The 11,159-nt window shown below is 51.0% G+C and overlaps 1 protein-coding gene across 1 annotated transcript in view; it reads right to left on the reverse strand.

Moving 5' to 3' along the window:
• MMP17 (matrix metallopeptidase 17) overlaps window positions 1–824 on the reverse strand; it is a 55,249-nt gene extending 54,425 nt beyond the window's left edge. The window contains exon 1 of the mRNA XM_065646516.1: window positions 738–824. Within this exon, the coding sequence (XP_065502588.1) occupies window positions 738–824 (87 nt within the window). The remainder of the gene's footprint in view (window positions 1–737) is intronic.
• Between the last annotated feature and the right edge of the window lie 10,335 nt (window positions 825–11,159).

Consider the following 11,159-nt stretch of genomic DNA (forward strand, 5'->3'; position numbering starts at 1 on the left):
CAGAGAAGCAGGACCACAAGGATGCCCACGCTGTGCAGACTGCAGTGGGGTCAACCCTACGCCTAACACCAGTCCCTAACGCATCCCCGAGCGCGTCCCACTCCCCGGGGATGGCTCTGACACCAAACATGTCATTTTATCCTGCTTGCTGGCAGGAGTTCGGGTGGCTCCACCGCAGGCGGAGAGCCCTTGAGAGAGGCCAGCCCTTTCTCAGTGCCTGAGAAATCACCATCCATGTGGGAACGCTGGTGGGGCCATCACCCCACGGGTGCCAGGCTGGGGGAAAGTTGGGCTACCACAGTGGGGTGCAGGGGGACACGGCGTAGTGGGTGCAGGGGAGACACCATGCAGTGGGTGCAAGGGTTGTGTGCAACGGTTGCAAGGGGATGCACCGCACAGCGGGTGCAAGGGAGGGGGAGGCACTGGCTTCAAAAGGGCTTTGTGCAGTGGGTACGTGGCGTGAGATGGACCCTCCACTTAGCGCGGGGGAGCAGCAGGTGTAATGAGAAGCACCACGTAGAGAGGGAGAGGGGCACCGGGTGTAAAGGGGCACCGGGTGTAAAGGGGCACCGGGTGTAAAGGGGCACCGGGCAGCCGGGCGCTCCGAGGGGCATCTCCAGCCGCCGGAGCTCGGCCAGCGCCGCGGGGGCCGGCGATGCCCGGGGGCTGGGGGTGCGGAGAGGCGGGGGCCGGTCGGGGTGGGAGCGGAGAGGAGCGGGGGGTCGCGCATAACTCACAACTCCCCGGGTGATGTCGTCCGCCGCGGGGGTCGGCGCCGCGGGCGCTTCTTGCCACGCCAGCCACAGGGCGACCACGAGGAGCATCTCCCGGCGGCGGGCGCGGTGCCGGGCGGCGGGGCTCAGCATCCCCCCGCGCCCCGCGCCCCCCGCCCCGGCAGGGCCCGGCCCCGGCCCCGCGCTGGGCTCCGCCGGGCCGCCGGGCTCCGCGCCGCATCCGCGCTCCCGCCCCGGGCTGCGGGCGCCGCCGGGGACGGAGGCGGAGGCGGGGGCTCCGCTCCGCCGGGGAGGTTCCGCTCGGTTCCGCGCTGCTCCGCCGCGGAGGTTCCGCGCCGCTCCCCGCCGCCGGGGAGACTCCGATCCGATCCGCTCCGCGTTGCTCCGCTCCGCGCTGCTCCGCCGGAGAGGCTCCGCCGCCGGGACGGCTGCGGGGCGGCGGTTGCGCGGTCACATCGCCCCGCTCCCGCACCCCGCGGAGCGAGAAAGTTGCTTCGGGCGCTGCCGCGGAGCGGAGCGCGGCTCGGCGGCGGCTGCTGCTGCTGCCGCTGCCCGGGGCCGCCGCGGCTCCGCCGCTCCTGCCATGCACCCCTGTGCGCCCGGCCGGCGGCGGCGGGAGGAGGAGGAGGAGGAGGAGGAAGGGATGCTAATGAGGGGGGCGGTGTCCGCGCTCCGGCGGGGAGGGGGCGGCTCCGCGCCGAGCACCGGGAGCGCTCCCCGCGCTGCGGCTGCGGGAGCGCTCAGCCCCGGGGCGCGGGTTTGCCCCCTCTCAGCTTTGTGTCTCCGTCTGGCTGGAAGCTTTCCGACACGCTTCTTCCTAAGCACCAACGTTTCTGTAAGTACCAGCCTCCTCCTCCGAGGTTTTTAGGGTGCTGTGGAAAGCACTGTGTCGTTGGTGTATCTCCAACTGATATCCAGTCTCGGCAAGACAAATGTCTGGATTGTCCCCGTGAACAGCATAATGGGATCCTGTAGCCTCTGCCGTGTGTGCTCCCCTGGGGGCTGTGGATCTGCCACATGCTCTGACATGCCAGATGGCAGGGGACACCCTGACATCTCCAGCTCCTGCCAGTTCGGGGTGAAAATGTACTTCAGACTTAGCACCTGCGCTCCCCACTTCCTACTAGCACATTAATACACTCAACAGTTTTGGAAATGATCTGTAAATTGTTTATAAAAAGAGACGGTAAATGTTTTTGTTTATTTTTTAAAATAAATAAGAAATGGAAATAATGAAGAATTGGCAGAGATGAAAAATTGCTTCTAGATGCTGCTGGGACAAAGTTATAATGGACACTGATATGACAACCTTCTGCACGAATAGATTAATTCAGTAATGAACTGTAGCTGCTTCAGGAGATATTTAACATCAGACAGGACTAGAGGAAAACAGCGAAGAAATCTTTGTCCAGAAGAAACAGACTAAAGAGAATCGACAGGGAGACCTTGCTTCCCGCAGGCAAGTTCGCACCACCCCGTGTCCCCCTGAGCCAGGCTGAGATTACCGCTCCAACACCAGAGAAACTGGAGAGGAGAGCCCAGAGCCTCACCAACTAGAGCTACTGCTGTAGCTCAAGAGCTTTGTTCTTCAATAAAGGAAAGTTCAACTTCTTCAAAATACCAGCAAACGCCATCCCCTGGTTCCACTGGTGCAGGGAGGGGGTTTGCAGAGGGCAGGAGCTCCCACTCACCATTTAACGTCACTTTGGAAAGAAGCCCACGGCCACCTTGCCACAGAGCCCCCATCTCCCGGGGGGTGGTTTCCCCTCTCTGTCCGTCCCTCTCCCCTTCGCAGGATTCACTCATCTGTGCATCTGCTGCTGCCCCCGCCTCGTCCTGTCCATCCCACAGCTGCTGCTGCTCTCAGGGGAGATCTCCTTCCCACCTCCGATATCTGTCACACCAGCACCGATGAGACAAGGATTATTATTTGCTCAAGCCCAGAATCCACAGCTCTGAGGAGAAAACAGCAGCCGCCGAACACCCCTCGACCTTCCCCGGGTTTTCCAGCAGAGAAGCGTTATCCCGGGCAGCCAGGCCAGCCTGACATTGCTTAGCAACATCACACGTAGTAATTTCCTGCTAAGCAGCTCCAGAATCTCTTCTTATTAGGGGTCATTTCTCTTGGCAGTTGACATGACTGTGGGCAGGTCACAGCGATCCTCGGGAGGGACCAGAGGCAGCATGTCCATGCGGGACTGAGGGGACCGTGCAGCCATAGCTGAAAATTCTGGAGTTTCGGAAAAGCCTCCAGCCCTCGGGGCGAGCAGCTGCTGCAGTGACAGCTGTGACGGGGTGAAAACTGCCAGAACAAGTTCACTGACCCCAGTAATAGACATCAACCAGGTTTGGGCTTATGACTGACAAATACTCCAGCACTTGAGAGGACTTTCTAGAGGCTTTGGGCTCTGTAACGGCTGCTCAGCACAAACACTGTCCCTCTCTGTGGCACAGTTTGCACGGGAGCCTTACAGCCTGCAGCTCCATGGCTCAATCCTATGTCCTATCCATGTGCCACCTCTCCTGCCCAGGTGGCATCATCCCATAGCAGCCAGGGGACCTCAGCCACCTTCCTCCTGTTTCTGGAAGATGCTTCGCACTCCACCTCAACCTTTAATCCCATCTTGCAGATGAGGGCAATGAAGGATAAAGGTTCATCGTGGGCAGCCTCTGAGCTGTTGGACCAAAGATAAAGGCTGAGCCCACTTCAGCTGGAAGAGGTTTGCTCTTAACTTCAAGGGGTCAAGATTTTAGGGCACATGCTGCCATTTTATCTTCACCTTCCAGGTCATCCTTTCTCACAGCAGCACATCAGGGACAAAACCTTCACGGTTTCCATCGGACCGGGTGTTTTAAGCAGATTGACAGCAGGGCAAATGGAAGGTGCTGCTCTGTGTCAAATGTACTTTAATCCTTTTAGATTCTTTCCTGTGGCATTAAATATAACAGTGTACCCATATTTACTAAACGTAAAATATACTAAAACTTGTCTATTGCAAGAGACTACTTTTCCCACAGCCGTTTCTCACATATCTGTATTATATACAGGCACGGGTGGTAATCGCAGAGTTTTGGGTGTTTGCAGAACATTTTGCTGCAGCAGATGTAGCCCGAGCTGCCAGCTCCATCCTCCCAGCGAGCAGCACCGTGCAGAACCCCGCATCACTGCTCACCCGCTCCGCTTTGCACAGCCAGCGCACCAGGGACGAGTTTCACCTCATTGGGGTACATCGGCTTTTGATGGAACTGGGAATATTTCTTCTCTCTTTACACTTCAGTCAATAAAACCCCACCTCAATGGCACAGCTTTAACTCCACGCTCATGTCATATGAACAGTGCAGGGGCAGACAGAGTTTTCATGACATTAATTACACAGGTGAGCTGCTGAATAGAATTTATTTAAGGAAGAAATAGTGTGATAATTTTAGTTCTGCTAAGTGTAGCTTCTAAAATGCATTCTTTATGCTTCATTTGTTGCAAATGAATGACTCAGTTAAAACAGCATTTCAACATTTTAGCCAAAATATTTGCTTTGCACAACAACAAAATACAGATAACTGCAATCATCTGTAAGTAAGAACAAGCAAATTGACAGACACAGCAGATAGCTGTTTATTGTGATGCCTATAGTCTTTTTTTAACGCAAAACTTTTATGCAAAACAAGACATACTAGCAAAGCTGATTTGCAAGTTTGCATTTCCCCGATCTGCCTGGTATCATCAGTGTTTGGAAAAAAACCTGTAAACAAGTACACTGTATTTGTTTTCTTTCCACGTGCATTCCAACCAAAATGCACGCGCTTAAAATATTTTCACCTTTGTGCTCCAAGATGGTATGAATTTAAAATGTCATTATCTCCTAACTATACATGCTACGCGCAAGATGAAGATTTTTTCCCTCTTGGTGTCTTTAGTATAATTAGCATGTGTGACAACATTCAGACGATTTAATTTCCCAATTACACAGCTACACTGAAAATATCCTTTGCATTAAATATGCAGCAATTCTCATCGGTAGATACTCTACAACTTCTTCTGCCCTGTTATATCACTGCAGATGCTCATGTTTTGGCAAGTTGAAAAATGATAATTTTCTGCCCTATCAACCAGGGAGACAGAAATTGCGGCACCACAGGGGAGTGGGGACACACGATGTTCCCCGGGGCAGCCACGTACCACGGGCTTCTTGCTGAGCCCAAGTGCTGAGTCAATGTATGCTGCCAAGTGTGAGAATGAGGACATTTGTGATATTCTCCTCTGGTTCTCCTGGAAGCTTTGGTAGCCATGGGAAAATCCATTACTGCAGTCTCATTTGCTTGCTTGTAATTAATATCACCCAGAAGCTACTTAGTTGCTTGCCTACTTTTAGGACTGATGGGTGACCAGTGATAACAAAATAAAATTCAATTCTTTTTCCAAGACCAGTGATAGACATATAGTCACATATGTTAAGTACTTCTCATAGGAAATTTGGAAATTCTTTTCCATAAATAAAAATGAAGCAAAACAGGGCATTTACACACAGCTTGAGAGCGTATGGCTTTTTTTCTTCCTTGTTCTCTGATTGAAAGACCAACCTACTGACATTTCTTCAACAGCTTATGTGAAAGGAAGGAAGCCAAAGTTAGGAGGAGTGGGAAAAAACAGTGTTTCCTTCAGGCCAGGGATGCTGCAGAGATGCTTGCAGTGCCCTGGGCCAGGGGAGCCTGGTTCTCTGCATGATCACACACCAACACAAAGGATCTCCAGCATCTCACAGAAACTGAGCTCCAGCCAAACCAGCACTGACCATCTCCCGTGGGGGCTCATCCCCCTCCAGTCCACCAGCAACGCTGCTTAGACCTCTCTAACTCCAAAGCCTAAATCAGGGGTGTCGAACTCATTTTCACTGGGGGTCACAACAGCCTGTAATGAGTCCTACATTTATAATGGCCTAAAATTATATTTGGCCCTTTGAAGGCAACCACAAGGCTGATGTGGCCCCTGGTGAAAACGAGTCCGACACCCTGGTCCAAATCTTGCAGATTTCCCCCCCACCCCACCTGAGAACTGCGGCCTTCCCAGGCAGCCGCCGCTCTCCCCGGTTTGCTTCTCCTCTGCTGTAAAGCCCTTTTATCTCCCCCTGCCAGTCGCCATCCTACAGGTATGGCATCAAACGCTGTTTCAGAGGTCTTCTTCCAAGTCTATCGCTTTGACCATCTCTCCGTGTTCCTGGCTGCACAGCTCTCTGCTGAATTCTGTATATCGGATCAAACATAAACTGTTTGTCTTTATTTCAAAGGCTTTCACAGACACCCCTGCTTTGTCTTTTATTACTCACTAAGCACTAAGAAATGGGTTCCCTCCTCCCGCTGGCCTCGAAGCCAGCCTCTCCCTGCCTTCGTGGGCTCTCAGGCAGTCACACTCGCACTTTCTTCCATGCTGCCCTTTCTGCGTGGTTGATTTTGGTTTTTTTCCTTCTAAACAAACCCAAATCAGCCGCGCTACTCTCCCTTTGCTTATGAACATACTCGGTAAGATCAGGACCCTCCCCCCCGGTGTATTCTTTCCAATACATCTATACTCCAAGAAGCTGAGCAATATTATTTTGTAGTTTCCTTCATCTCTCTTGCATGGATTCATGTCTTGTTTTGTGTCTTCTCCTGGGAAAGGGAGCTCTTCTTTCCAAGTTTGTGAGGCACATACCACGAGATCATCTGGATGTGCTGCTGGAGTCCCTCGGCACCGCGGCAACACCAGCGACGGCTACAACAGCCCATTGCTCAGCTCGCGGCCGCGGTGCCACCGAGCAGATGCAGGAACACACCACGTAACGCAACACCGGCCACGTCTGCCTCCCCGCTGCCTTGTACGCTTCCCGCAGAACAGCGTTTGAGGCATTAACACCCATGAATTATAAAACAGTACAGAAGAAGCTCATGTTTTCCAGGCTTAGCTTTGCTGCAAGCTCCCCCCACACAGCAAAGCCTCAGTCAAGATCTTGTAATAACGAGCCAGGCAGAAGGATGGGCCAGATTGCTGTGTTAAAGCAAACTAAAGTGTAATTGTCTCTTCACTAGTAGCGTTCCCATCCTTGTTCCCATTGCCATTCAGTAACATCAACATCCTTTCATGCACTCTCTTGTTTAAACACTGAAGAGAAGCCTAGAGGTTAATTAACCAGAACATAGTCATTTTAGCCAAAAAAAGCCAACAAAACAACAACAAAAAACCAAAAAGCAAAACAATATTAAAAGCTACAAACTAGCGTTTGATGGAATTTCCAGTGGAAAAAAGTACTGATTTTAACACTATTTAAACAGACTGTTCTTTGGCTTAAGAAAATCATGAAACTTTTGACCTGCTTTTATAATGCTTTAGTAAGTGTTCACACTTTCTGTCAGTCAGGATGACAGCAAATTATGTGGCATAGATCAAAAGCCAGCAATCCATTAGATGCACACGGACACTGTATCCTATAGCGGCAGGCAGGCACTTCAGTAATGGCAGAACATCTCATCAGTTACATCCAGCCATACATCTTCTTCTAACATATGACACGTTGACTGGCAACCTTTCTAGAGACCTGGCTCATAGATCTGGGGGATTTCGCTGGCAAGGTCAGTAAAGCTTCTGAAGCGACACTTTCCATCACGGAGTCGTTGGTGAGGAGGGACCAGAGCTGCAAACTGCACGTGCTGGGTCAGGGGTGCTCGTCCTGACCTCAGGTCCTTGCTCTGCTCTCTACACTGTTCCTCCTCCTGGTTTACCCCCAAATTCTTCCTCTTCCCTTTTTATACATCCTGCCAGTTCCTTCCCCTTCCCAACAAATGGGGCTTGACTGTGCGCTATTCCTTGCTCACCATTGAACTTGCTCTTCTCTCTGCCCTGCTGCTGCTCTTGGAGGGCAACAGTTATTTAAGGTGCTGAGAGTCCTGGGTTTGAGCTCCAGATAAATGCTGGTGTCCTTCTAGAGCTGGGAACCTCACTTCTAGAGAAATGGGGATTACTTGGTGTTCAACAGAGAGCAACAAAAAGCATTCAGATGTTTTATGGGAAAATACTTAAGTCTGACACACCCATATTTTCAAGGGGAATTGTTACCAGAAAAAGAAGATGCAGGGAAAAAACACATTCATGAGGATGGAAGAAGCAGAAAGGAGATTAAAACAGAAGAGGAAAGATAGACATTAGGGAAAGCTGTAAGAACAGTGAAGAAGGTAACCCCATTGCCTGGCAAGGCTGTGGGACCCCCACCATCAGACCAAGAGGCTCAACCGGCCACCTTGGTGCAGAAGGATGGAGAACAGTTTCCTGATGGTCTTCCTAATTTTGTTGTATAATTAATTTCTCCTGCTACTCACCTGACCTGGGTCTTCTTTGCCCTTAAGGTCTTCACGAGGTTCGAGAGCTGAGGAAAATCAGCCACTGGCCTAAGGCCCTTGTTGCGTTCACACAGATGCAGTCCCAGCTGCTTTCCCTATGGAAGAGGATTTAGGAGCCTGAATATTCAAATGCAACTTTTTCTTCTGTAAGCAAAGAACCTTGAGGGTGTGTTTAGGCCACTTGTTTAGACTCAGAGCTGAACAGTTCACAAACTGCATGTCCGGGGAGTTTTCCCTGACCCAGTTGGTTACGAAGCCCAGCTGGCAACTGTGGAACCTGTTTTGAAATGTCAGCAAAACCCAAGGATATTTTGGAGGCAGCGTTGCAAATTCAGGGCTTTTTCTTGCTATAAAGAATTCATCTCTTGGCAATACGCTGCCCACAGAGCTGAGGTGGCCCTTGGCAGTGCTAACCACAGCCTAAGGGCAGCGCCAGCGCTGTTCTGCTTCCCTGCTGATGCCCTAACAGGAAAACCCTGCATCCCTCGGGCAAAGCAATCCCAGTGCATCAAATCCAGACAAACCAACACTTGCAAGGCTTCTTTCTCCACAGCTTCCTCTAGATCTTCTCAGCAAAACTACAGCCAAAGGAAAGTTTAACTCCCTTGATCAGTCCTCTTGGCTTGAAGTCGGCAGGGAAAGCATCAGTTAACTAAGGCAAATGAAATGCTATGAAACCTGTTCTTGGTGGCAAAACTCACATTTTGCCTTTGTGGCTCTTCTCGTCCGTGGTAGTTACAATCAAGGTCAAAACTAAGTGGTTGCTGGAAGAGGAAGGAACCGACCCAGGAGGAGCAACGTCCTCCTCTTACTCTGCCCTGGACTGGCAGAGGGTGAAGAACAAAAGCCCCATTCAGACTGGAAGGCTGATGCCTCCATGTCAGAGGCACGTCAGATAAACAGTCGTGTAATTTGTGGAGCAACTTTGGGAACTTAATTATTTCTCACGATTCAACTTTAATGTCTCCTTTCTACTCCTGGGATCCTAAGCTGCTCCTTACGTCTTGTGGCATTAGAAGCTGAAGCTGCAGCAGCCAGAACAGTATCAGACCTAAGGAAAAAAAAAAAAAGAGGAAAGAAAGAAAAACAAACCTGAATGTTTTTCCTTTACCAAGAACAAACACATGCAGTAGCACAGAGCTTTGGAAATAAATTGCTCATGAATCTTCTGGCTTGAAGCTACCAGTAAATCTTCCTGTTTGCAATGATGCCCAGGTATATATGGCAAAAAAAATCTCACTGCTCTATTAAAGGTCTTACTGAAAAGTCTCCCTGCTTTACAGAAAAGCTCGTATTTACCCCTTGTGTCCTCAGAATAACAGATTACCACAGCTCCTGGCAATCACAGCACAGCTCAGCTCTATGTCCACACTGCAGACTAAAGTGCATTACACAGATTGCAAGCTGTTACATAAACCAAACTTTTATTACAGTGGCTACAGCAGCAAGATGTCCAAAGGGATGTTTTATGTACAGCCTCTTCCTGTGCTTAATCAAAGTACAATCAAATGCCTTTTTTTTTTTTAAGCTTCACTAGAGAAATGTTTTATTATTTTTAAATCATCCAATACTTTACCACTAATTCCTTACGTTATTAAAGCTTGAACGATGACACTGGGGTCTAGCTCTTGCAAATCCTCAGTCAATTGAGTTTGGGGTTTCTAAAGCCTCAGTGCCGAGTGATTCAGACCTGAACTCGTTGCATCTGAACCGTCAGAAGACAGCTGTCAGCGGCAGGAGGCTCAATACGGTCCAGCTTCCCTCATTATTGTCCTTGTTTTGTCATGAGAACAGGCAACTACATCGCTTGAGTGCAGGATGAGGGTGGGTGAGCAGGTGATGCTTCGGTCTGGAGATGCCACGTGGGACTGGGCACAACCAGGAGCCCCGGCCACCCAGACCTGACAGCAGCATCGCGTTTCTCAGAGGCTTCCTGAGGGAGATACAGGACAGAGCACGAGATGCTCAGTTAATGGGGTAATGTGCCTGTGGAAAGAAATCAGGCTGAATGAAGGTCTGGGATCCCAGATTCACTGGCTTCCAAGAAATACCCTGGTCCTGCTCCGCCCAGCTGCATCCCAGATGTGGGAGCAGTCAGAGCGTGCATGGACACGGCTGTGGGGCTCTGTGATGGGTGCGGGGTACCAGAGCACCTCAAATACTCACCTCCCACCTCAGCGCGCCGCACGCTGTCCCAAAGGCACCCCCAGCCACCAGAGCCGCCCCCCAGGAGCTCCCAGTGCACGCGAGTCCCCTCCCAGGGGACAGAGGGACCATCCCCTGCCCAGCATGAGCCGTCTGCCTCCAGACAGCAAAGACATACTAATTGCTGTCTGGTACAATTAGGCTTATTCCTATTTGTAATTTAATTTGTGCGAGAATGCTGGTTCAGCACAGGTGTTTGCATACGTTCGTGGCTCCTTCAATTAGCGGCACTTTGTAGTCCCTCCAACAATGGCCACGATGGGGCTTTGTCTCATCCCTCCTGGGAAGATGCTCAGAGGGCAGCAGGCACGGGGCTGGTGGGACGGGGACGCGCTCAGGGCGGTGGGGCAGGACGTGTGGGATGAGCCCACCCCGCCACGACCCCGCGCGGCAGCTGAGGTCCCAGCCAGGAGCCCTCGTCTCCTGTGCACCAAGGGCAGCTGGAGTTAAGGGACAGGTAGAAATAAAGCAGATCTCCTGACATTTGTCTTTCACATACTTCGCTCCGCACAGATAGTAGATGTGGAGAAGCTATTGCATCCCTCTGATAAGCTTTTCCTACTTAAAAAAAAAAAATAGGATTTCCTTAGCCTTCAGAAAAAGTACAACCCTATTTGGAAAAATCAGAGATCTGTGGAGGTCTGATTTGAAATTCATCACGCCGTCACACCTCCTGCTCCAGAGACATGCCTAAGGACAGATACTTCAGAACATATAAAACTATTCTCAAACTTAGCCATGTCCTGCCTGTCTGCTTTACTCTGATATTTGCTTCAAGACAAGAGCATCACAGGGGCTGCTGCAGAGCCTTTAAAGGTAGGAAGACCCCAAGAGAGGCAGCAGTCCCTTAAAGGA

The sequence above is a fragment of the Caloenas nicobarica genome, chromosome 16 (genome assembly GCF_036013445.1).
Source record: "Caloenas nicobarica isolate bCalNic1 chromosome 16, bCalNic1.hap1, whole genome shotgun sequence".
Lineage (NCBI taxonomy): Eukaryota > Metazoa > Chordata > Aves > Columbiformes > Columbidae > Caloenas > Caloenas nicobarica.